Source organism: Hippopotamus amphibius, chromosome 13 (assembly GCF_030028045.1).
Source record: "Hippopotamus amphibius kiboko isolate mHipAmp2 chromosome 13, mHipAmp2.hap2, whole genome shotgun sequence".
Lineage (NCBI taxonomy): Eukaryota > Metazoa > Chordata > Mammalia > Artiodactyla > Hippopotamidae > Hippopotamus > Hippopotamus amphibius.
Window position 1 is genome coordinate 40,748,273 of NC_080198.1, and position 26,969 is coordinate 40,775,241.

At 47.1% G+C, this 26,969-nt stretch overlaps 1 protein-coding gene across 1 annotated transcript; it reads left to right on the forward strand.

Moving 5' to 3' along the window:
• The first annotated feature begins 3,050 nt into the window (after positions 1-3,050).
• Positions 3,051-26,969, forward strand: LTF (lactotransferrin). The gene is made up of 16 exons (XM_057705082.1): positions 3,051-3,140; positions 4,937-5,045; positions 5,344-5,526; positions 5,809-5,956; positions 6,885-6,940; positions 10,243-10,421; positions 10,871-11,045; positions 11,980-12,134; positions 13,196-13,286; positions 15,470-15,517; positions 16,437-16,592; positions 18,329-18,470; positions 22,149-22,216; positions 23,962-24,146; positions 25,251-25,440; positions 26,840-26,969. The coding sequence occupies exons 1-16, from the start codon at positions 3,066-3,068 to the stop codon at positions 26,872-26,874; spliced, it is 1,995 nt and encodes a 664-aa protein (XP_057561065.1). The 5' UTR covers positions 3,051-3,065; the 3' UTR covers positions 26,875-26,969.

A 26,969-nucleotide genomic window follows, 5' to 3' on the forward strand; every position in this document is an offset into this window, starting at 1 on the left:
TTCTGTCCTCAAGTATGTGAAATAATTTCTGGGGAGCCCTGAGGATACTCCCCTGTGATGGACACGAGTGATGTAAATGGGAGGGCAGGGCTTCCTGCCGTGGAGGAGGAGGGGCCAGGGCAGCAGAAAGGGCATGAGGGTGTCGGCACCGAGGCCGAATGCGTGTGCGGCTCAGAGGGAAAGCCCGGGTGTCACCCCCTCCTGTCCTAGGGCATCTACTTGGGCTGGGAGCTTCCTGGATGAAAAGGGGCAGTTAAAGGATAGTAATTAGCTCGTGCCCCCTAACCTGTCCCTGTCTTTTCTGGTCCCCTTCTGCAAATTCCTTCCCATGGGTATGGGTTATTTCTCTCTTATCTAAGGCAGGATTGGGCCTAGCCAGGACCAACTGCTTAGGACCAATTTCCCTTTTGCTTCCTGACACGTGGCCTGCTGGGCTTACAACACAGGGTCACAGCCACCTGGGAGAGGCCCGAGGGCTAGGAAGCCTTTCCTAGAGGTACTCACGGGCCGTGGTCTGGATTCTGGCTCAGAGTTGCACCACTGGGTTCTATTTTCACTTGAATCTTTGGTTTTCCTGACCCCTACAGAGACCTGCCATTTAAATCCTGCAGTCCATGGAGTGGTGGCCAATGTCCCAGTGTCACTGAATCCCTTGTCCTACCTAGGAAGGAGTGGCAGCTGCCCTAGGGGATTCCTGCCCTGCTCCCCATGGGTGTGCTGGCTGGCAAAGTCTGAGTGGGGTGAGAAGAGTAACTCCATCCCAGCCCCTGCCTTTGAGATGGGGCACTGTGCGTCTGCACAGAAGGAATCTGAGGACGTGTACTTTCAGGCAGATTCCATCCAGGCCCAGGTGGGCAGCATCTGAGTGGCTGAGACAGATCAGGGGCGGGGCTGAGGATGCAGAAGGGGCCAGACCCAGACCTGCTTCAGGGAGCATTTTGTCTTGAGAGGTACACATAGATTCAGAGCTGGCTGGTGGGCGCTGTGCAGGGGATGGACAGAATGCTGTGTTGTGCACGCAGCCCTGGTGTTTGGGGGGTTGGGGACGGTGGATCTCAGCAAACCTCTCAGCAGTACTTTAGTTTCCTGGTTCCTCCCCTCCCAGGGGAGCAAATGAACTTGTCCCCAGCTTCCCCATTCCTGCCCCTGCTCATGTCCTCCCCCCAGCTTGAGATATGGTCTTCATTTTACTCTCTCCCTTCACCCCCAGGTCCCATCTATTACTAAGCTAACTTCTGACACCATCTCCTTATTTCTGCCCTGTTCTCCAGTCTCAGTGCTTTTCTGACTGGTTCCCAGGTTTCAGTTCACCTGTCCCTGCCCTCCCATGAGTCAATACTCCACTGCTTCCCAATAAGACCTTCTTGAGCCAGCATTGGAGGCTTTCCATGATATAACCCCAAACCCTTTACCAGCCCTGTCTCAAAACAGTCTGTCTCTAACCCAGGCAGCCTAAATAGGCAGTGGGTTTTGTGTCTGACTGCCTAGGTTCAAATCCTAGATCCTAACTTATTAGTTGTGAAACCTGGGGCAAGCCATATAACTAGTTAAAGCCACAACTTCCTCACCTGGAAAATGCGGGTATCGGCAAAACTCACAATAAAGAGGGTCTGGGAGGATGGAAGAAGACAGAACACATGAAGGGCTGAGTAAAGACCTGGCATAGAATGTGCTTGCAACTGTCACTGTGCACATGGCCCGTCATTCCCACCTCCTGGAGTCCTCCTGCCTCCCGCCCCAATTATTGGCTGAGGTCATGGGGACATCACTCCTGGCTTGGTATTTGTTCTCTTCTAGAGCATTCATCATACTTAACTTCCTCTTTTGGGGCTTTTTACCTCTCCAGATGAGAGGCGAGAGCTGGTGCTATCTGCTTGCCTGTTCCTCTGCATATCACACAGTGCTGTGTATACAGAGGGCATCCAGGAAATGCTACTGGGTCCCAAGTGGCTGAAGCTGATAGGGTTAATTCTCACTTTGAGACAGTTCCAGGAAGGCTTCTGAGGATAGATTACACCCCCAGAGATTTCCCTGGGATGTTTGCTGGCAGAGGAAGGGTGTGGCAGCCACACCCTCACTGGGTGCCTCAATATCCTGGTGGGTCTGACTGTGCAGGGGACGGCTCATGAATTGGAGGTATCAGAGGGCTGAATGGTTCACCCTGAAGCACATCCTAAAGGGGAGGTGGCTTTTGCAACCAAGAGGTTTGTTTTTGTTTTTGTTTTTTTGGTAACAGCTTTACTGAGGTATATTTTACATATCGAAAAATTCACCTATTTAAAGTGTACAATTCAACGATATTTTGTAACTTTACCGAGTGGTGCAACCATCACGGTAAATCAGTTTTAGAACATTTCCATCCCCCCGTAAGAGTCCTCTCTCCAATACAGTGGTGAATGGTGATAACTCAGGCACACTGACCCACTTGGTACAACACCTGCTGCAGCTACTGACAAGGGGTGCAGTGTATTTTCCTCCATTCCCTTGGCATCCTCTGGGAGATGCTTGAAACCACAACAATCTAGAGAGACCCAGATTCCGAGTGGGATGTTGCCACTGCCAAGCAGCCTGTCACTCAGTGTCCTCAAGAGTCAGATTCCACACTGGAAACAGGAGTAATAACCTTCCCTGCCTACCTCCCAGGTTCCAGGGGGACACAGCAGATGGAAGAACTCCATCAACTGATGCAAGGAAGCATCACTGCTTTTATTCTCACGGTTAGGAAGTATGTCAGTCATAGGGGGAAAAGACACCAGAGAGACAATCCAGATTGTCTCCTCTAATTTGCTGAGAATCACAGCCCTCTGGCCAGCATGGTGTTGTCATTAGGCTAGCAAGACACCTCCATTTGAGGTGAGTGGCCTGACTTAGCCACAGAATGGAGAGGGAAGGGAAGGGAAGGACAACTCCATGAGAGGGTGAGGCAGTCTCTTCCATGGACAGTGGTGGAGCCACTCCTCGGCCTCTTTCTCCCAGGACTGTGTCTGGCTGCCCCTAGGAGAAATGTTCGATGGTGCGCTATATCACGACCAGAGTTGTTAAAATGCAAGCAATGGCAACGGAGGATGAAAAAACTGGGTACTCCCTCCATCACCTGCGTGAAGAGGTCCTCTCCCTTTGACTGTATCCAGGCCATTGCGGTAAGTCCATGCCATAGATTGGGTGGGACCAGACTGAAAGGGACAGGATCCGAGTGCAATAGAATATGTGCTCTCCCTGCCCCCTCTGCTGTTCGTCTTAGACACCTGTAAGCTGGGAGCTGTCCTCTCTCATAGGACACAACGCTGTTTTGAAAGCAGAAACTAACATTCTGAAGTGGAGAACCATGTATAGGGAAACTGGGATTGCCACAGAAATTGTGAATAAGTAAAAAATTTGAAAGCACCAGAGTGACTACACAACAGCTCTGACACGTGACTGTTCTTTACACTCTATAAAGAACTAATTCAATTGGTAAGAAATGTAGGATCATATAAGAAAAACAATAGGCAATGGAGTTCACAATTAATAAAAATACTTATGTAAATGTCCCCCCTAATAATGAAGAGAAATACCAATCCAAGCAATTTGTTAGCACTTGGCATTTTCTAAATAATAACACTTAGTAAAATGAAATCCTGTCCCACTGGTGATTCTATTGTGAAACTGATCTTCACAGTGAGTGGCATTCCAGATCGGAAAAGAATCATCTGGAGGGCAGAATGGCAATGACAGCCAAGGTCTTCAAGATAAAATGCCCATTGTCTGGGTGAACCTACCTCAGATGCCCATCCGAAGGCAACAGGTCATCAGGAGGAAAAAAAGCTGTGAGGACAGAGCTGTCCATGAAAGTATAGTTTTAACAGCAAAAAGTTAGAAGGAATCCACGTGGTGAATATTGGAGGGAATCTTTAAAATTTAGCTTAATAAGTTATGAAACAGCCACATTATAATAAAATATCATTAAAACGTCATTAAAATCAATACACTACAGATGTACCTAGAGTCTGTCATACAGAGTGAAGTAAGTCAGAAAGACGAGAACAAATACCATATGCTAACACATATATATGGAATCTAAAAAAATGGTAGTGATGAACTCAGTGGCAGAGGAAGAATAAAGACACAGAGGTAGAGCACAGACTAGAGGACACCGGGAGGTGGGGAAGGAGAAGCTGGAACAAAGTGAAAGAGTAGTATTGACATTTATATGCTACCAAATGTAAAATAGATAGCTAGTGGGAAGCTGCTGCATGAAACAGGGAGATCAACTGGATGATGGCTGATGACCTAGAGGGGTGGGATTGGGAGGGTGGGAGGAATGCTCCGGAGGGAGGCTTAAGAGGGAGGGGATATGGGGATATATGTATAAATACAGCTGATTTGCTTTGTTGTACAGTGTAAACTGGCACAACAGTGTAAGTCTATTATACTCCATTAAAGATTGGGAGAAAAATCAATACACTACAGAAGTAAGCAAGTGGAGGCAGTTTTAGGTGAATAAAATAGTACACAAAATATTATCTATACCAGTTTGCAAATATGAGAAATAGGTAAGCATATGAGGAGTAATATGCCAAAGAGAATGAACGTGGTTTATAATTATGATAGCTTTAGGATACATTAATAGTTAAAATTTCTATTCAATAAAGAACTTGAGCAATGAATATAGAGCAAAAACAGGAGAGAAAGCACCTAGAATAACTTTTCATATTAATGACTGTGAAGGGTGGGATGCGCAGCGTGATCGAAGGCACGTGCAGTTCCACTAGGGCTCATTACCCAAAGAAGAGGGGCCTTGGGCTTGTGCCACCTCTCATGGCACCTGCGTGGACATAACTGAAAGCTGACACTTTTGGAAGATCCTTCCAGCCACAGCACCTTCTGACATCCTGAAATTCACTTGCCTGGCTTAGGGCGGGTTTTCTCCTGAAGCCACTCTGGCCTCTGCTTTCAGAAAAATAAGGCAGATGCTGTGACCCTGGATGGTGGTTGGGTGTTTGAGGCAGGCCTGGACCCCTACAAACTGCGGCCGGTAGCGGCGGAGGTCTATGGGACGGAAGAGCGTGAGTTGTCCCTGGGGACCTGGAAGGTGGGGTGGCCTGGGCCCTGGGCTCCGTGGGGCTGGAGTGGAAGAGGCACTGAGGTGGCGTCTCGGACAGCATCTCACTAACAGGGAATGGAGTCCCTGGGCTCTTTGGGCCGGTTGCGGACCCACTGGGGAAAGAGAGCAGGCTCTGGGCTGCGGTAACCAGATGACACGGCAGCACACATTCTCCTTCCCACTAGGCGCTTGGTCAGGGTGGGCTGTCTCTCTCCCTCCGGTCCAGGTGAAAGCTTTCGATTCTCTCTGCCCTTTTCCAGAGCCCCAAACCCACTATTATGCCGTGGCCATAGCGAAGAAGGGCAGCAACTTCCAGCTGAACCAGCTACAGGGCCGGAGGTCCTGCCACACGGGCTTTGGCAGGTCCGCCGGGTGGAACATCCCTATGGGGATACTTCGCCCGTTCCTGAACTGGACAGGGCCACCTGAGCCCCTCCAGCAGGGTAAGATGGCCCGGGGGAGGGGTCGTGGGTGACCTCAGGCTGGGGTCTGTCCTCCAGCGGCACATACACAAGCCGCTTCGGAATGGCCCAAGAGGACGTGTGAGATGAATCCAAGGCGGGGGTGAGGTTAACCAATGTGAAACCGGCAGGGGTAGGGTCGACTGCACCAGCAGCCCCGGGAGGTGCAGCTGTGTCTGCTCTCAGCCGAAGGACATCTCTCTGAGCTCCTAGCTCTGCAAAGGCTGTCAGGCTCACGCTCAGGTTCACTTCTCTCTTCAACAGCTGTGGCCAAATTCTTCTCTGCCAGCTGTGTTCCCTGCGTGGATGGAAAAGAGTACCCCAACCTCTGTGAACTGTGCAGAGGGACAGGGCAAAATCAATGTGCCTGCTCCTCCCAGGAACCATATTTTGGCTATGCTGGTGCCTTCAAGTGAGTGAGACCGTCCTCTTCTCCCCAGTGGCCCACATGTCCTCTGGCTAGGAGGCCCTTTCTCTGGAGGGCCTGTCTGCTAGTGGGGACCATTGAGGAGGTGCAGTTCTACAGGTGTGCAGGCAGAGAAACCGCGTCTGAAGAGGGTGCTGACTTTGCCCACTGCATGTTGCCCTCCGGCCCCCCAGGCCCCACAGGTGCCCCCTCACCTCCGCACCAGCCCCATGAGCAGTCACCTGGCAGCGGCCCCGTCTGTCTCCCCAGGGAACCCTGAATCTGGTTTTGTCGTTCTGTTGCCCTGGGTTCCTCCTGCTGACTGCTAACCCCTCCTTAACTCCAGAGGGACTGAAGGAGCCTTGTCTTCAGAGAAGACCAATCTCAGGCTCCTGGCCGGGCAGGACGGCCTGGCGTCTCCTGGAGCTAGGAGGCAGTGAGCCCCGCCCCCTCTCAGCAACGCTCCCCCCTCCACCCCCCCCCCCCCACTCCCCACGGATGCCGCTCCTCTTCCCCCATCTGCCTCGGGACTCAGGCATTTTGCGCAGGGAGGCCTCCCGACTTCTCCGCCAGGGCACATTCGCCACTTAGTCCTGGGAGAAAAAAAACCACATGGCTGAGGATACTACTTTTACCCTCTGGTGTAGAGGCATCAAAACTCTTTTACATAGGAAGACAAAGTTTTGCCCTCTCAGCCTTTAAAGCAGAAAGCGGGGGTCTCCCGCCAGCACCTGAGCCCTTCTTCCTCAGAATCCACCTGGAGGTGGCCCCTGATGCCTTCCCAGCTGGGGCGCCCCAAAGCCTCAGAGCCTTGCCTTCTGCAGATCAGGAGCCCACAGAAGACAAGCCCCAGGGCCTTGTTCCACAGGGAGGCATGAAGAAGTTGGGGAGGGCTGCTCTGCGCTGACCCTTCTGGTGCTTTCTCATCCTGCAGGTGTCTGCAAGATGGGGCTGGAGAGGTGGCTTTTGTCAGAAACAGCACAGTGTTTGGTAAGAGGAGGGAGAAGAGCCGTGGGTACTGCCTCCTTCTCTCCCCTGCCCTCCCCTCCTGCCCTCCCCTCCCCCCACTCCCCTCCCCACCCCTCCCTTTTCCTCTTCTCCTTTCCTTTCCTTTCTTTTCTTTTTTTTTGTTTTATTTAGTTCATTTCATGTCATTGTAATTCCAAGTAGGGAGCTCATTTGACTCCTGGCTTCCTGGCACACCATTATCAAGGTTCCCGACAGAGCACAGCTCTTATTTTATGTTATTCCATATTTTAAACGATCAGTTTTCTTCAGATCTCCCATGCCTGCTGTCTTTCTCTTCCCCCTCAAAGATGCCCATGCCAAGGTGTTGGACATGTGTCCTCCGAGATACATGTGGTCTTGCAAAATGTACAGTGCTGGTTTGTGTTTCTGGATTCTAAGCTCACAGAAGCTTTACTGATCATTACTGATCATGATGTGTTCAAGGTTTTCCACTTAGCATTTTGTTTTGGAGATTTATCCACGTTGTTGTACTTGTCTGGTTCTGTGGCTCTAGCAGATCATAAATGCTCCATGGAAAGCACACATCACATTCTATTATCTATGGTTGTAAAGCAATAGATATGTCATTGTTGGTTTATTTTGCATTTCTCTGACATCAATATATTTGCTAGTAGTTTGGACTTCCCTTTCTTCTTTTATAATCTTTAACTATTTTTCTATTGATTTTCATACTGTTTCTTTGTGATTTTGATGCAAGACTAGGCATTCCTTCTCTCTAGATATCCAGCCATTGTTGGTTCTAGACTTTAGGAAAATCTTTTCTCCATCAAAAAATCTGTCAGTGGCATCTTTGTTGAACAGAAGCCCTTGATATTGATATAAGGTTACATTGGTCACTTTTGCCCCGCTGGTTTGTGTTTTGGGGTCTTTTAAAGATGCCCTCTTCCCTCCAAAATATAAAGATTTTCCACAATAAGATTTATAGACTCCTCTAACACACACTTGTTTGTTCATACGTACTCTACCTAGGAAATTAGATATGGATTCCACTTCAGTATTTTTCCCCTTTTATAGTGAGACCATTTTCCTTACAACAACGACTGTAAAAAATTCCACACTTTTTCTACTTGTTTATAATCATGGATCAGTTTCTGAGCTATTTTGTTTCATTGGTCTATTTGTATTTTCTTCTTTTATTACTCTGGCTTGTAGTGGTTCTTAATAGCTTGTAGAGAGAGGGGGTGGAGAGAGAGAGGGAGAGAAGGGAGACAGAGAGAGAGAGCGCGCGCGCACAAGCACCTTCCCCCAACACTTTGCTATTTATTTTCTAATTAAAATTTCAGAATTATTTTGTTGAATTTCTAAAAACATCATACTTTGATTTTAAGTAGTATGGTATTGAATTTAAATTGATCCATGAAAAATTGAAATATTTATGTCAAATTGTCCAATCCCCGATCATGATAAATCTCTCCCTTGTGATCATACCTCTTTTTATGTTCTTTAATAGAACTTATATAACTTAGTATTTTTCTCCTGGTCTCCAGCATTGTTTGTTTTTATTTCTGTTTTATTTTGGCTGTGTAGTGTGGCTTGTGGGATTTCAGTTCCCCAACCAGGAACTGAACCGAGGCCACGGCAGTGAAAGCACCAAATCCTAACCACTAGACCACGAGGGAACTCCCTCCTGCATTGTTTAATGAGGCTAATTACCAGCTATTTAATGGTTTTAGTTGCTATTATAGTATCATATTCTGTATTAGTTTCTGTTTTATTATTACTAATGAGGGTAACTCGATTTTTGTAGCGTTGCCTTGCTGGTCTCTCTTGTTTAGTTTTTTTTTTTTAAGATTTATTTTATTTATTTTGTCTGCATTGGGTCTTCGTTGCTGTGCATGGGCTTTCTCTAGTTGTGGCGAGCGGGGACTACTCTTTGTTGTGGTGCGCGGGCTTCTCTTGTTGTGGAGCATGAGCTCTAGGCACGCGGGTTGCAGGGCTCAGTAGTTGTGGCTTGCAGGATCTAGAGGGCAAGCTCAGTAGTTGTGGCGCGCAGGCTTAGTTGCTCCATGGCATGTGGGATCTTCCCGGCCCAGGGATCGAACCCGTGTCCCCTGCATTGGCAGGCAGATTCTTAACCAGTGCACCACCAGGGAAGCCCTTGTTTAGTTTTATTAGTTTTTTCTTGGTTTCGTTGGCTTTTCTATGTGGGTGATTATATCATCTTTAAATAATTAGAGTTTGTCTTTTTTTCTAATGTTTATATCTCTTATTTCTTTAGTAAACTGTGAAATCCAGGTAGTCTGATAACGTGACAACTGACATCTTTGCCTTGTTGTTGATTTTGAAGTGACTGTTTAAATTTTCTTCTTTTGGTATGATTTTGCTGTAGATATTTTGATAAGTGGCATTTATCAAGTTTAATACCTTTGCCAAGTTCTCTGTATTATTAGTTTTCCAAAACTAAAAAGAAGCACATTTAGATGTTGAACATATAAATGCTTTTTTTTTTGCACCTATTAAGATTAAGATGATCTCATGGTTTTCCTTTAATCCATTCTTGTTATGAATTACTTTAGCTTCTTTGACATTCAGCCATTCTTTTGTAAATGGAATAAACTGATAAACCTTAATCTTGATTTATTAGTTTTAAAGTACTCTGTTATATTGAGTTAGCTAATTATTTTAATTTTGTGTTTATGTTCATAAGTAAAATAGGGTCTGTAATTATTCCCTGCTGTACTTCTTTCTCTTGGGTCAGTTTCCATCACTTTATGTATCCTGAAGCAATTTACTCGTGATATAGATTAACAGTTCCAAATTGGGATGAACTCACTTATAAAAACAGTCTTTTCCCTTCCTTTGATATACCCAAGTGCTGAGAAGTGACTCAAATGTATTTCTTGCTTTAACTTTTTTCGTTTTTATTCTTTCTAGAGATGTGGGTAAGGGCCCTCACCACCCCCCCACACCCCCGCCCCGGGCTGGCCCCCTGAGCTCGTCTCCATCCCGTGACCCTTTTCTAGGTGGGGTTGCCATGGAAACAGATGGGTCTGGTTTAGCCTCCTTGGCTTGCCAGGCAGGAGTTGCAACAACCCCAGGGCCTGTATGATTCAATCAGAGGAACATGGTCTTGCCCCTAAGGCTTTCTGGGCACTGACTTTACCTTTCTGAATGTTCTGAAACAATCCACTGCCTTTCTGACCCCCAGCTTTGTCAACTGTGTAGATGTCTCCTCCAGCTCAAATTCTGTGGGGGAAGGGGACTGCAGCTCATGGCTACTGCCTGGGGCTGGCTCATCTGGGCTCCCCTCCCCCTCTCCCTAGAGATCCTGCCAGAGAAGGCTGACAGGGACCAGTATGAGCTGCTCTGCCCAGACAATACTCGGAAGCCAGTGGATGCATTCAAGGAGTGCCACCTAGCCCGGGTCCCTTCTCATGCTGTTGTGGCCCGAAGTGTGGATGGCAAGGAGGACTTGATCTGGGAGCTTCTCCGCAAGTCACAGGTATCCCCACCCACAGTATCCCCACCTGCTTGGACTTGGTAGGGAGGTTTCCTTCCTTCCCTCCCTAACTTCCCGCCACTTTAGAAGTCCTCTGTAGCCTCACTGCACAGATGCAGTGGCCTGCCTGTCTAGGCTGTACTCCATACAGCAGGAACAATGAAGCCGCCTCTAGCATAACTGATCGGCGGTGCCTCACGGGCTAGAGTAGAAGCAGGGGGAGGACAATGCAACATTCTCAGGACTCTAAGGTGCTTGGATCCCAGCAGCTTTGTAAAGACGAAGGCATAACTGGGCTATGTCACAGGGATGGCATGAGTCCCTCTATGGGTAGAAGTCAACCAAGGTTCCTCCTCTCAGAATCATCCCTAAGTTCCAGACACTCTTTTTCAACATTGTGTTTTTGTTTCCTATTTACCACTGATATTATAATTCTCTTTTCCCTTAATTAGGAGAGTTTTGGAAATAGACCACTAAAGGGGTTCCAGCTCTTTGCCTCTCCTCGTGAGCAGAAAGACCTGCTGTTCAAAGACTCTGCCATCGGGTTTTTGAGGATCCCCTCGAAGATAGATTCTGGGCTGTACCTGGGCTTCCGCTACCTCACCGCTGTGAAGGGCCTGAGGGAAAGTGAGTGAGGACCAGGCAGGCCCCGAGGGCAGGCTGGTGTGGGCGGTGAGCCACGGGTGAGGCCTTCGGGGAGCACCTCACCCCCCTCCCCGAAGGGCGGCTCGACCCTGCTCTGTAGGGCTCACTTGGCCACCTCCCAGCCACTGGAGGTCTTCACCATGGTAGGTTTGATGTGAGTGTGAGGGTCTTCTGTGGACCACGTCAGGCGAAGAGTGTCTCCAAAGGAATGTGTCGCCTCCTGATAATACCGCCACAGGCCCCTGTGTGCGTCAGGCTCCTCAGCCTTGGCATAGCAGTCAGTTTGCCTCCTATGAAGTGAGAAGTATGAACATGAACCAAGGGAGCCAGGGCCCCTCCTGGGATGAATCCAGAGGCCTGGTGGGACACAGCCCAGTGCCTGGGCCCTGAACTTGGCTGCCATACCACATTGTGCCCAGCCGGCCACGGCTCTTCCGCCACTGGAGGCTTCAGATGGAGTGTGGGTGAACTGGGAGGTGGGCAGGGGTGGTGACGGCCTGCCTTAGGGGAAGTCAGGGGCGGCTCACGTTCCCCTAGGCCATCTCTTGGGGCTGCCACTGTCTCTGTCCTGGAGCTTTTATCCTGTGAGGCCGAGATATTAGACAAGTCATTACACTAACGCTTGAAGGGTGGGCTGAAGCCAGGGGAAGGCTCCAAAGGCACAGTCATGAGACACAAGGAGGGCTATGCCTGGAGAGGGGGTTGGGGAGCTGAGTGTGGACGCAGAGCGGAGCACGTGGAAGGGAAGAGGCGCAGGGGCCTGATTCCACTCTTCCCTGGAGGAAGCAGCTTCTGCCCAGGGAGGGTCAGGGCAGGAATGGCGCTCTGAGTGGGGCTCGGGCTCCAGGGCGGTCGGCGGGCCTGGGCGTCCCTCGCTGGACTCGGGGCCCCTGCCGACCGCCGTGTCCCCGGGCAGCTGCGGCGGAGCTGGAGGCGCGGCGCGCGCGGGTCGTGTGGTGCGCGGTGGGCCCCGAGGAGTGGCGCAAGTGCTGGCAGTGGAGCATCCAGAGCGGCGGGGAAGTGAGCTGTGCCACGGCCTCCAGCGCCGAGGACTGCATCGCCCTGGTGCTGGTAGGCGGCCGGCGGCGGGCCTGCGGGCGCTGCGGGTGGGGCGGCGCTCCGGGGGAGACCCGGGTCTCGGGAATCTGGTCGGAAGCGAGCGGGAGCTGAGGGGCACTTCGGCCCCGCGGGCGGGGTCTGCTCGCGCCCGCGCAGTGTGGGAACAGCGCCTCTTTCTGTTCGCGAGCTGTTTAGTGTGGGCTTTCCACTCTTCTGATTTTAAGAGCAAGTCGCGATGAATGCAGGTGATTTGGAAGATAGGGAAAGGTGTGATGTAAAAACAGACAAAACACCGGGACCTCACACAGAGATGCCAGTCAGAGTTTTGTTAATTTCCCACTCCAGGATGTCTCGGTTCATCTCATTTTAGGCTCGGGGCAGTACTGGATCGTTCCAGTTATGGAGTTTGAGTCCTTTTCATGTAACAATATATCATGGCTATTTCCCCACGTGATTTAATCTTTGAAAACACTTTAAAAAATGATTTCATGATATCTTTTATGTGGATGCGGCACAGTTTAGTCATGGCCCTATTCTTTCTCCCCTTATTTTGTTGTTATCAATAATCCTGGGCCGTGCAGCCTTGAATTACTTAGTCAAAGAGGGAGTTTTACAGTCTTGATGAATCCATGTTCTAATGCTGGAGTGTGGACTCACTCATTCTGATGGTGAGCGAATTTAATTGTTTCTGCTCACTTGTGAATAGCTTCTGTGTAGCACTTTGAGTATAGTGCTGATGACCAGAGACTAGACAAGACCAGCTATTCCCCTCTGTCTCCTCAGTGAGGGAGGCTGGTCCAGGAGGGCGTCCCAACAGTTCTCCAAGTACTGAAAGGGTTTTTGTTCAGAGGACCGGGCTGACCTGTACCCAGTCTTTCCAATGGAAGTGACAGCATGAAAGACATGTAGGACTGGTAGAGAATTAATAGTGAACGTGGCACTTCCTTGGAGTGCTCAGTTCAACCCTTGCTGCTTCACTGGGGCACCTGACAGTCATTCTCTCAGAGCTGTAAAGACAGGCGGGACAGGAAACAGCCTCCCTGTGGTGCTGGAGATATGCTTTGTCTTGGCAGAAAGGAGAAGCTGATGCCCTGAGCTTGGATGGAGGATATATCTACACGGCGGGCAAGTGTGGTTTGGTGCCTGTCCTGGCAGAGAGCCAAAGTAAGTGGAGAAGAGTCCTCTCTGGTTTTTTCCCTCTGGGCTCCAGGGGTGGGGTAGAGAGGAGTAACCACACTTGGTGTGTCCAGGTGGAGACATTAAAATGGACAGATATGTTCAAACAGGAGAATCAAGGGAAAGAATAGATGAAAGGGGCTGTGTTACCCACACAGCCTATTGTGGTGAGAACTGACAAAGCCCAGATTGGCTTCCTCTTTTGAATTTTTAAAAAGGTTTCAGCAAAGTGTAATATATATACAGAAAAGTGCACATAAGTGTACAACTCAAGGACACTTTACAAACTGGTACATCCCCAAGCTTTAGTGCCCAGAGCAAGACACAGCAGATTCCACAAGTCCCCTTTCATCCTCCTATCACCAACCCCCTTACTCCAGCAAGGGTGATGATTCTTAACTTCAAATGGCACAGATCAGTTCTGCCCGTTTTTGAACTCTATGTAAAAGGAGTTGCACAGCATGTGCTTTTTAAAAATGTCTTTTGCTCAGCATTGCGTCTCGTTTTGTAGTGTTCTGTTGCGTGACTGTCCTGCAGTTATTAATTTATTCTGCAGTGGATGAGCATTTGGGTAATCACCAGTTGGCGGCTGTTGTGGATAGTGTTGCTGTGAACATCTGTGTCCATGTCGTTTGGTGAACACATATACGCATTTCTGCCGCATGGAACTGCTGGGACAGTCTCTTTGGACTTGATTCTGCAAAGACAAATACCTTCTGATTTCACTCCTATGTGTATTATTAAAAAACTAAGTGAGCAAACCAAACCAAATCAAACAAAAACATACACACAGATTCAGGAAATAGAGTAGTGGATACCAGAGGGAAGGGGGGAGTGGGGGGAGAGGGAAATGGGTAAAGGGGGTCTGCTGTAGCTGGAAACTAAACTTTTGGTAAGTATATAGAAGTCAAAATATAATGTACACAGGAAACTTACATAATGTGTAAACCAATTAAAACTACTTTTCCAATAAAACAGCACCTGCAGATTCACATTGTCCATCACATGAAATGTGAGTGATGAGACTTTCTCAAGGAGAAGCTAGCTACTGAGTCTGAAAGCATGGATAGGGAGTGCTGAAGGGACATAAAAAATGCTACTTTGTCCTTAGCCTCTCCAAAGGGAGCTAGGGCAGGCCAGGCAGGTGAGACAAGGTGCCTCTCACCTCCAATGGGTGAGGATTAGGTAGCAGTCCTTTGGTTGCAAATGACAGAATCCCATCGCCAAGTGGCTTAAACAAAAAAGATAGTAATTGGCTTATGTGGTGATTGAACTGTCCAGATGTTGGTTTCAGCAGCTCCACCCCTGGGTACATCCCCAAATGTGTATGACTATGTCAGTGACAATATTGGAAGCAGTGAACTTCGGAACCCAAACTCAGCTCTGAGTTATAGACAGTAAGGCAATTCGAACTTAAGAACACAGTGTGGGACACATACCATATATTACTTATATGTGGAATCTAAAATATGGCACAAATGAAGCTGTCTACAAAACAGACTCACAGACATAGAGATCAGACTTGTGGTTGCCAAGGGGGAGGGGGAGAGGGAGAAGAATGGATTGGGAGTTTGGGGTTGGTAGACGAAAACTATTACATTTAGAATGGATAAACAACAAGGTCCTACTGTATAGCACAGGGAACTATATCCAGTCTCCTGGGATAAAACATAATGGAAAAATATTTTAAAAAAGGAATTATATATATATATATATATATATATATATATATATATGTATATAGCTGAGTCACTTTGCTGTACAGCAGAGATATTGACACAACATTGTAAATCATCTATACTTCATTTAGGGAATTCTTTGGTGGTCCAGTGGTTAGGACTCGGTGCTGTCCCTGTGGGGACCCAGGTTTGATCCCTGGTGAGGAAACTAAGATCCTGCAAGCTGCATGGTGTGGCCAAACAGAACAAAACAAAACAAAAAAACCCAAAAAAACTATATTTCAATTAAAAAAAAAGAACTTAAAAACACAGTATTGAGTTGAAAACAAAAAAGGAAGATGTCTATAATACAATGCCATTTATTTATATTAAAAAATATATACACGAAACCATGCCAATATATGTTCTCTGATATGTGTGTACCTTTGAAAAATACATGAACACACTAAAAAAATATGTTTAATGACATTTTGCTTGTCTTTATTCTTTCAGAATCCTCCAAAAGCAGTGTCCAAGATTGTGTGAACAGACCAGTGGAAGGTGAGTTGTAATCGATCACTTTCAAGGTCAAGAGTAAGGTTTTGTATCTGGAGGAGGAGGTGGTGGGAACTTAAAAAAACCTCACAGAAATTCAGCCATAGAAGTTGTAAGTTCTTGTGCAGATCAGATCATTCAGAGATGAGTAACTATAATTAATGTTTATGTGGACCTTCATACATGGCAGAGACATTTCAGAGTTCCTCATTGTGTCCTGACCAAAGGGAAGGTGGGGTATAACATCTCATCTTGTACAGATGAGGAAACAGTACTCCCAATCTCACTCACAGCCATAGATAATACTGGCCTGGCACCAGGATCCCTTGTGCTAAATCCCGTGCCCTGTGCACCATCCCACTGCTCGCCAGAGCCAGTCCTGCCTCAGCTTCGGCAGAGCTCTGCAGTTGCCAGCAGCGGAGTCTGCCAGGGCTGTGCTGTCAGGAGGAGGATTGCACCCCACTGACCCTCTCTCAGCAGAGGGAGGTGCTTGGGCACACACTTGCATCCACACAGCACTTGGCCCAGTGGCCATCATTGCTCTGGCTCATGCAGTTGGTATATTGCATGGCACAGTTGGTGATTTATGCGCTATTGGGGTCATGATTGTGGTTCAGTGTTTGTGGCTAAAAGAGAATGAATTGCCATTTTATAACTCAGGGACAGTATATGGCTGGTCAAGGACAGACCCCAGCTATCACTTCAAGGATCAGCTTACTATTTCATTTCACAGCTCAGGTCAATCTCATCTTAACATAGAGCAACAGCTTAAACTTAGTTGGTCTATCTGACAGTGGCCAGTCATCTGCCGGAATCATTGCTTGGTGATGCTTCCTGACCTTTGCTGGCCTGGGTTGCATACACCTGCAGTAGAGTCCATGGACCAGGCCCTGGGAGGCTAAGACTTGTTCTTCTCTTGTCCAAGGGTATCTTGCCGTGGCAGTTGTCAAGAAGGCAAATGATGAGCTCACCTGGAATTCTCTGAGAGGCAAGAAGTCCTGCCACACCGCTGTGGACAGGACAGCAGGCTGGAACATCCCGATGGGCCTGATCGCCAACCAGACAGGCTCCTGCAAATTTGGTAGGAGTCCTGAGGGAGTCGTGGGTCGGCCATCCTGAGGGGTAGGCTGGGGTCCCCTGTAGAACTCATGGAAGGGAGGGGTGGGGATTTTCAGGCTGACGGTGGCCCACAGGCCTCTTTTGGTGTAAGCAAGACACCCCTGTGGCCGCCTCCTGCAGCCTCTCCATACGACAGTTCCCATGCCCTGTCCACCCCACTCGAAGGCACAAAGCTGGAGTGTCAGTCAGTCTCTCTGCACCCTAAGAATGGATGCAGGTTCTGAGAAGTATAAAAGTCATTTTTTGCCTCCTGGAACTCCAGATCTAAGTTCCTCTCAGGCGCTAGCTTCCTAATTTTGGAAAAGCCATCTGCCTTCCTCATGAAAGTTGACTTCTGTTACAAAACAGGACTGACTTCTTCCTCCACACTGCAGAGGAAACTGAGTAAGACTCCAGGCTTCTGGCTCAGCCTCCCCTCCATGGCTGTGGCTCATAAGTGCTCACACGCCACATATGAGCCACGGCCTACCTGCTGTGGGCCTGGTGACGTGGAGGTGTGTGCCACGTTCTCGCCGTGGCCCACCTCCCGGGCAGGCATCTGTTCGAGGGGAGCCCTGCTGCGTTTTGAGTGGGTCTGCAATCCCAGCTTGGTAGGCTTTAGTGTAGCTCTGTTTCTCACTAGCAGGGCACACTGGTGTCACTCTCTATGACCCCATGGCAGCCCCCAGGCTGTGGGGAAGCTGCCAGGACCACAGTGGGACACTTCCAGCCCTCGCCCGAGCTTGACATGTGGCGTGGCTCTTCCAGTGGCAGGGGCTGCGTGAGTTGGATAATGGGTGCTACTTGCTCATCGGGGCAGAGCTTTCTTGTCACCTTTATTTCCTCTCTCTTTAACCCGTATTAATCCATGTTAACTTCTTAATGTGGGTTAAATCACATGATGGATTGGTTCACATTTGGTTCAGCTACAAGGACAGAAAGCCTTCAATAGAAGTGAATAATAGTTTATTTCTCTCTCATGTGAGTGAAGTCCAGAGGTGGATTGTCCATAGCTGGCAGGACGACAGCATGGTGCCAGGGACCTGGGTTTCAAATATCTGGCTATTCTGACACATATGTGGCTTACGTGCTCAAGGTCACTCATGGCCCATGTCACATTTGGGGGTCCAGTCCCCGCTTCTGCATTCCATGTGCAGAACGAAGGAAGGGAAGGAGAAGGAGCAAAATACATGTGCCCACTGTCTTTTAAGGATGTCAGGATGCTGGCATCCAACACTCCCACTCATATTTCACTGGTGAGTACCTAGCCATGTGGCTTACCAGCCAGAGAGTATCTGATAAGGCTCATCTCTGTTCTAAGGGACCAAGTGCCCGGGTAAAAATCAGGGCTCATGTCACTGAAGAAAAGGGAAAATCAGATCCTGGAGTGGACAGTTTGCGGCTTCTGCTGCGATGGCCATTAAGTTCATCAGGTTGAGTCCCCAGCTCGAGGCTGTGATGATGGGACACTTTGTACAGTCACCAACTCTCTTCTCCAGCCCCAGTTAGGTTTCCTGTCAGTGCCTACAGTCTCAAGTTTCTCTGAATCCTGGTGGGGCCCAGGTTGGTGGTAACATATTACTATGTGTTATAATGACTGTGTTCTATCTGCGTTGGTCAGTATGATGAATGGAAACCAATCCACAACACCTGTTAGGTAAAGACCGCTTATCTTGACTCAGGTAGGAAGAGCTGACTCCCCATGTTTCTTCTCTGCAGATGAATTCTTTAGTCAAAGCTGTGCCCCTGGGGCTGACCCGAAATCCAGTCTCTGTGCACTGTGTGTTGGCAGTGAGCAGAACACGGACAAGTGTGCGCCCAACAGTAAGGAGAGGTACTATGGCTACACCGGGGCTTTCAGGTGAGTGCTGTGGCTAGGCGTCACCAGAACAGGACCTTGTCCCTCATCCTCCAGCATCTTGGCACTGCATTTCTACAGGCCCCCGATGTGGCCCATGACAACAGAGCCAAGGGGCAGCCTGGGGATCAGCTGATGGGTGGGCCGGGGAGGACTCCTCCCACTACGCCCACCACCCCGAGAGTGGGGACTGGCCCCGGGGCTGTCTGACCTCAGCTCTGCTGGGCTCCTCCCTGTGTCCTGGAGCCAAGGTCAACCTCAGTGGGTCCCAATGTCCTCATCCACAGCATCAAATGGGGAGAGGTTGTGGTATAAGTCCTTTCTGCAATTTAATTTTACGGGGAAGAATTCTCTTTCCCGTAGGCACTACCCTCTCCCCCAGTCTAGGTAATTGTTATGTCTCACGTTTTACTTTTCTCTTTGATTTTGGCCGTGGAAATGGCAAAGAGAAAGCAGTATTGCAGTGTTTTCTCCACCAGTGAAAGATAAACCAAAAAATGCTTTCAGAATTCACCAATTATAAACATTTAGCGAATCACAGTATCTTTCTACAATCTTCATTTTGTCTTTCCACAATCCCCTTCATCCAGATGTTACTTCTCAATGGTACAATTAGGGATTTGAAGGGCAGAGTTCTCCCGCATCCGTTTTTTTTCTATTCTCCGCGAATATATTTCACCACCAGGTGGCGCCATGTGTCTGAGCATGACTGCTCAAACTGGTCTTCGAATTTTTAAATATAAATTCAGTAGGCTTCTCTCCAGTGATAGGATGATATAAAAGTAGCTTTTGCTATACTCTAAGTGAGTTATCAAAAAAATATTTTGTGAATGTACAAAAATATCTTTAAGGGGCTAAAGTTTTGCAACTGGAAAAGTTGTGATGTGATTCTACTCAGAAATGTTGAATAGACATCTGATAAAAACCATGTCGTTTTCTTTTTCAAACCTATGATAAGATATCGTTTCACAGGAAACACCTACACCTTAGTGTTCCTATTTATGCCAGGAGGAAATGCTTTGTCTTTTGCTCAAATCGAAAGCTGGAACCAGTTCTGTTTATCTCTATGTTTCTAACTAACATCCTTATATATTGCTGGTTCTTAATTTTTAAATGTCAGCTATTTTCTGCTGACTTTCTATTATGAAAGAAGAGTATCTAGCCTCTCCTACTGCTCCCGTGCTTCTTCCACCCATAACCACAAACTTCACCTTCTTTTAGTATCCAGCAAGAGTATGACATGACAGTAGTGCTTACCTTATTATGAATATATAAGTATTAGTCTCCTATTAAATATGTGACATAATAAGATTATATTTTCCTTATTGAACGCTTTTGTTTACTCTGGAGTTGATAAGTGTCTTTTAAAAATTTGCTTAATTTTCTGTTCTTTAAAAAAAAATCACTCATTCATCCCCCAACCTTCTACTAGCAGCATAAATCTCCGAATACTCCATGCATAAACAGACTGGGTGCTGCCCCAGGTTCATCATTTACCCAGGAATGTTGCACTTGAAGATCTCCACCCTCCTCCCCAGTCTGCATTGATCCTCTTGAGGGCCTCTGCACATCTGTGGCCCTGAGATTCCCCTTAACCATCATTCTGGGATTTTTCATTGTCTTACTTCCTGTTAAATGACTGTTATCTGGATCCCACATCTTTAGCTTTCTTGGTTTTGTTACAACAGAACATATCTTCTTGAGAAAGAGTTAATAGTTCTGTTTTTTGAGTATTTACATGTCTAAAAACATCATTAGTCTACACTTGAAGTGATTTATAATTTGGCTGGATAACTAAGTGTAGGCTGGAAAACATTTTCTCTGGGAATTTTGACAGGATTTCCATATCTGGGAAATGGCATCATTAACTGTTTTGACCAACTGTCCCGCTAAAAACAAGCAAAAATGTTGGAATAAGCGCGCACACACACACACACATTCTTAAGAGCATTAAATAACTGGCAGAATAACAAGGCATTATTAGACTAAAATCTAAGGGGAATAGGAATTCAGAGAGCTAAGTAGAGATACTTTGTCCTGAAGACACTTAGCTATTCTGCCAAAGTTGAACTCAGAGGTTACATACACCTTTATGGTATGAGTAAACCAGAAGTAGCTTCCACTCTGCACCCAGGAGGCTTCAGGTTGCCTGGATGCTGAGGAAAACAGGCAGAAAAATATGCGCAATCCCTGAAAAATTGAAACCACAGGCCAACTCTTGCATGGATTTGCAGCTTCAACCTGTGTCCCCTAGGATGGTTTAGAAATTCTCAACTCATAATTTTTTAAAAAGTGGTCCCAGACTAGCCGTCCCTTTAGGAACCTGTCTGGAAGACAGCATCTTTGGGTTAGGCCTCAAACACTGCTCAGAAATACTCTTTCAGTAACAATGAGCAGGACACAGTAAAAAGTAATTATAACAATGTTAAACAAGCACACAGGGGAAAAGTTGCCAGAAGCAGAAAACAGCAGGATAAACAGGTTAGTATTTTAAAAAGAAAAAAAATAGAACTTCTAGAAAGGAAAAAAAAACAAAAACAAAAACTACAGCAGTTGAAGTTAGCTATATAATTGACCAGTTTAACATGTTAAACATAGCTGAAAGGAGAAGTAGTGATGTGGCAAATATGTGAAAAAAAATTACGCAGAATGTAACATAGAAAGACGAGCAAATTCAGAAATTTAAAAGCATTAATCCATTGTCTTCTAGTTAGATTTTCTGTTGAGAAATCTGATACCATTTTTTGATCCCTGATTCTTTGTATATGAGATTTTTTCTTTCCGAAAATAATTTCCTTTTGAGTTTTCAACAATTTATTTGTGGCTTCCTAATCCTGAGAGAGATGCTTTAGAAAGCTCATGAGGTGTCTTAGACAAACAGGTCTACACAAAGATTATTTTGTGAAGAGTAAATAAATTAAGCACATATGTTTTATATTTCTCTCTAAATTTACAGAGATTTAACTATGAATGAAAAATACTCTTTAGGAAAAAATGAGTTTTGTGTTTCATCCAATGTAAAATGCTTTGAAAACTATTCTTTTGTGAAAAGTTTTTGATTTAAAAATTAAAGCAAATAACAGTTCTGAAAATTATTTTTTAGTTTCCCTCCAGTGTTCTGAAACTTCACGATGGTATTTCTTTAATGGGTCTTCTTTTAATTCTTTGGATTGGGCATGTATATTTACACTGCATGTATATGGGCTCTATCCAGTCCTGCTGTTCTCAGCTACTTTCAGTGGTGCCTAGTACTTCTAATTGTTGAGTCTTTCTGGAGTTCTGTCATGCACATCAGCTTTCTCCTGGGTGTCCCCCACTTCCAACTTATGTCACAGCTTTCTTTGCTCTGTTGGGTCCATTAGTGCTCACCTGTTTGATCTCTGGCTTCCAAACGTTGTTATTATTATCTTCTCTCTTTTCCTCTTGCCTTCCTCTGGCTCATGGAATTTATGGCTTAAAAGAAATCTCATTCATGTCATTTTAAATTGGAATTTTAGAAGGAGGAAAGGTACTCATATGACTTTAATCCACCATTTCAAACTCCAAGTTCCTGGAAACATTTGTCTTTATCTTTTCTCTGTTTACTTCCACGTTTCAGTTTTTGGAATGTGTATTACAAATATTTGTGAAAACTCTAATAGTTCTTTTCTGGCAATGTTTTTATTCTCTGGAACATTTTAGGTGCCTAGCTGAGGACGCTGGGGACGTTGCGTTTGTGAAAGATGTCACTGTCTTGGAGAACACTAATGGTAAGTAAAGATGTTTCCCTTTCTGCTTCAAAGCAGAGTCTTTGCCATCACAACACAGCCTACTGCTCAGATTTGCAATTGGGAAGCTATTATAACCTTTTCCAGACTTGGATCAAGTTAATTCTAAAGTACTTCAGTATGCTACATAGTAACATCTATAGGTGTCACATTGATTTTGAAACCAAATTCCTCCACCCCACCCCACACACTCACACCCCGGCCATACTCAGGAGCAAGTATCTCCCTGGCTTTGTCTAGTCAGCCGCAGAAGCATACCATCTTCCTGTCTCAGCCTATTGGAAACTGAATGTGGATGATACATGAAAAAAAAAAATTGAACATATACAAGTAAAATTTCCCTTTTTAAAAAAGGAAGTAGGAACCTTCATTCAGCCCATGTGAGCCTCAGTGTGGAAACTCCTTGGGGAGTTAATAAGGACAGAATCACCGGTGGATGCAGATGATAGAAGATAAAATCTCCCAGCCAGTAGAGGAATACTCACTCTCTCCTCTGACCTCTGGTGAAAATAATAATTACCAAATTCAAGACTCCCAGCGGTTTGCTACCTTCCAAACTGCATCTCTCTCCTTACGCCCAACTCAGCCTCCCCACCAGCCCCAGCAGAGGACTTGCCACTTCCTCCCCAGAGAAGGAACTGCGTCGACTTTCTGCCTCCTTCCTTCAGTGACAGCCACAGTGAGAGCCTCTGCTCCCTCAAGTCCCTGGGGAGAGTGATTGAGGCCAGACATGTAAATTTGGGATGATGTCAGTATCGAATAGACAAAACCAAGAGAATGGAGGAAGTGTTTTCTTGAGGGGAGAGGTCAAAAGGGAGAAGCAGCCACCTGACCACGGAAGCTGTATTTGCACACACCCAGGCATGCATGCGTACAATTACACTTCAAACTCCGGAGCCGTGCATCTAAATGATCTCCAGGGATCAGAAGGGTGTCAAATTTAATTTTACGCTTCTCTAGGATTTCACAACTGTATTTTATTGGAATTGGCTTAAAACATATTTGGTAAATCCATAGACGTTCCTATCCTTCCTCTGGTTACACTAAGAGCATTGGAATATTGGAAACAATTTCTTCTTGAACACAACCCAGCACTTGTTTTTCTGGAACTCACTGGAAAATATGGCAAAATATGGTTTTCTTTTCAAAGAAATGTAATGGCTTTATGGAGATTCAATTTACATACTCTAAAATCCACCTGTTCAGAGTGTACAATTCAGTGAGATGCAATGATCTCTAGCACATTCACAGAGTTGTACAGCTGCCAACAGAATCCAATTCTAGAACATTCATATAACCCCTTAAAGAAACCCTGCACCTACTAGCAGTCCCTTCCCCACTCCCCCAGAGCTGGAAACCATCAATGCACTTTCTGTCTCCATAGATTTGCCTATTCTGGACATTTCACATAAATGGAATCCTATGATATGTGGTCTTTTGTGACTGGCTGTTTTCACTTTAGCATCATGTTTTCAACGTTCATCCACGTCGTAGTGTGTGTAGGTACTTGCCGCCTCTCTATTGCTGAGGAATACTCCATCGTGAGGATCTAGCACTAATGTTTGATATGTTTGAAGTCTGTATAATTTGTGGATATTTATTTGCTGTCTTTCACGTGACCGCAGCCCCAAAGTGTGCATTTCAAGAGGCCGGTAGATGGTCACAGCCAAAGATGCTCTGACTCCGTGGGGCAGCCGTGGCTGATGCTGCCTTCGTTCTGTCTCCAGGAGGGAACACTGCAGACTGGGCTAGGGCACTGGATCAGGAGGACTTCAGGCTGCTGTGTCTCAATGGCACCAGGAAGCCTGTGACGGAGGCTAAGAGCTGCTACCTGGCTGTGGCCCCAAGTCACGCTGTGGTATCTCGGGGTGCTGATGCAGCGCGCGTGGAACAGGTGCTGCTTCTCCAGCAGGTACGGGTGACCAGGGCCTCCTGACCTTTCCTACCTGCAGGGGCTCCTGTCAGGTGGAGCAGTCACAGAGCTCGGGGCACCCGCCCGTCTCCAACCTTTCCTTCTCGGCCCTCTGCTTGAAGCTGATAATGGGGGTTCTTGCTCCACGCTGCGGGGCCGCCCTGAGTCTCCTGCCCCTGGACGGGTGCTCACTGCCTGGCTGAGAGATGCTTCCTCTCCTTGAGCCTCCTGTTGTTTTTATGCAAATGAGGGAGGCGACGGAGCCTGCCTCCCATGGCCAGGTAGAGAGCCCTTTACTCGGCTGATGTTTCCAGAGCCGGGGCCGACTGGGGAACGCGCTAGACAAGCCCCCTGCGTTTGTAATCTCTAAACACAACAAACCCTGAACTTCTATAGGTTTAAGGCTACCTATATGAAGTGGTTTGAAGGAAATCCTATAATTTCCTTAAAGGTTGGGATTCTCTATTAGAACATCTAGTTCTCTATTAAAATGGCATGTTTTTTCTAGATGTGGCCCTAGAATGTAAAAGTAGGCCCAATCGCTAGCATTTCTGGAGCCCCCACCATGCTCCAGTACACTCACGGGTACTGGTAAGAGGTCTGCCGCATGGTGCTTGGTTCTTGCAGCTCACCTCTGTGGGAGCCCTGGGCGTGGAGGAGGAAACATGGCCAAGGGAGGCTAAGTGACCTGCCCAAGGCAATGACCTGGTCTGTGGCAGAGAGGATTTCCAACGCAGACTGCCTTTCTGGGAGAGCTGGCCTATTAGAACGCTAGAGGTGATTCACTTTGGGTGTGGATCTCAAAATCCTCAGCTGTCACCTAGTCATCCATAAGAAGTTCTAAGGGAAGAGGCCACAGATTAAGAAGGAAGGCAAGATGGTGGGAGGTGAGATCAGAAGTGGTGAGGGGCCTGGGCACTGGGCTGGGTCATGGGCAGGGGAAGACGTAGCCAGGACAGTGAAGCTATTCCAGAGCTCAGCTCCTTTTGCCCCATGGTTTTCCTGTGGCTGATCCTGTGCAGAAGAAATGCCCTTGGCCTCCCCGAATCCATAACCTCTCCTCCTTTCCTTGGCTGCTCTCTTACTGTCTGTACTTTGACACAGGCTCAGTTTGGAACATATGGAAGCGAGTGCCCGGCCAAGTTTTGCTTGTTTCAGTCTGAAACCAAAAACCTTCTGTTCAATGACAACACTGAGTGTCTGGCCAAACTCGAAGGCAAAACAACGTATGAAAAGTATTTGGGAGCAGAGTATGTCACGGCCATCGCTAACCTGAAAAAATGCTCAACCTCCCGTAAGTGGAACATAGGTAGCATCACTGAGAAACCACCACAGGTGAAGGTCAAGGTTGGAGGGCCAAACATTCTAGGGATGAAGTGGGTATAAAAATGTTAAGGCAATACAATGTCTCTGTACCTCGGGAAATTACACTCTCATTGATGAGATGAAAGAATCAGAGAATAAAGTAAAGCAGTAGATAATATGCTCAGTTTTTATAATGCTGATAGTGATTGTAAATATATATATGTATGTATATACATACACACATCTGTATACATGTATGTACATATGTATTGAGAAATGACAAATTCTGATTTCTAGGCAGTTACCATAAGTACCAACCATAGAGAATACAAATTCTCAAAAAATCTTTTAGCCAGGAAAATGTATTGACAATAATTTAACCCTTTAAAAACATTTAAAAGATATAGCAGAGTATTATAAGGCTCCAGGCAATGATTCTCAAGTTTCAGCAAGTTCTGCCTCTTCTGTGCACTGGGGTCATCCAGGTTCCTATTCCTGGCCCCTCACCAGGGGTGTTGGAGGCATTGGTGGGGATTGTGTGGTGGTCCGGGGGGCGGGAGGGCGGGGAGGACTGAGAATCTCTATATCAGTGGTTCTCAACCGGGGATGATTCTGCCCCTGAAGCATTTGGCAATGCCGGGAGGTATTTTTAATTCTCATCATGTAGGGGGTGCTGCTGGCATTTGTGGCTAGAAGCAGGGATGCTACTAAACAAAGCATGGAACAGCCTTCACAACAAAGAATTCCCCAGCCCCAAATGTCAATAGTGCCAAGGTTGAGAAACCCTGCTGTTTCCATGGACATCTCAGAGCACTGTGATGCAGGTGGATCTAGGGCTACACTTAGAAATCCTGCTGTAGGGTTACTCTTGTGAGCAGCCCACTCAGGCTCGCACAGACTGTACACCCCTCGAGGGCAGGGCTTGTCTGTCTGTGTTGAATCCCCAGCATTTAACACAGAGGCTCACTCAAAGCACATGCTCTGGAGGGATTCAGGGATGAGTGTGTGAAGGAGTGGGTGGGCACTACTGCAGGCGGGTGTGCATGAAGGTGATCAACTGCTCCCATTTGAGAACAAATTTGAGGACCATCAACACCTTGTGAGCTTGAGAGTGTAACAGCTGATTCAGTTGGAAACAAGAGGATGGGTTGTGCCACTCAGACCAGAGCAGGGAATTTTGCAGCTTGATAAGGACCAGAGCTTTGGTGTGCTGTGTTGGGCCCTGTAGCAGGAGGGACCATGAGAAAATGTTGAGATGGCAAGCCTTGACCTACAGTGGTGGGCCAAGGGCAGAAGAAAGTCTGTTTTAGTGTCCTCTTTGGCTGATGTATTGATTCGAAAAAATAAGGAATCAGTTTCTGAATCTCCTGCTTTGTTGTGTCCCACAGCCCTCCTGGAAGCCTGCGCCTTTCTGTCGAGGTAAAACCCGAAAAGAAGCTGCCCCACCTCCCCCGGGGGCCTCAGCTCTGCCTCCCCCAGGGGCCTCAGCTCCTCCCTGCTCCCGGTCCGGATCCTCCT

Coding starts and splice junctions, on each gene's coding strand:
- LTF (XM_057705082.1), top strand. CDS start 3,066: ATGAAAAAACTGGGTACTCCCTCCATCACCTGCGTGAAGAGGTCCTCT. Junction 13,287..15,469: donor TGTCCTGGCAGAGAGCCAAA/GTAAGTGGAGAA, acceptor TTATTCTTTCAG/AATCCTCCAAAAGCAGTGTC. Junction 15,518..16,436: donor TGTGAACAGACCAGTGGAAG/GTGAGTTGTAAT, acceptor CTCTTGTCCAAG/GGTATCTTGCCGTGGCAGTT.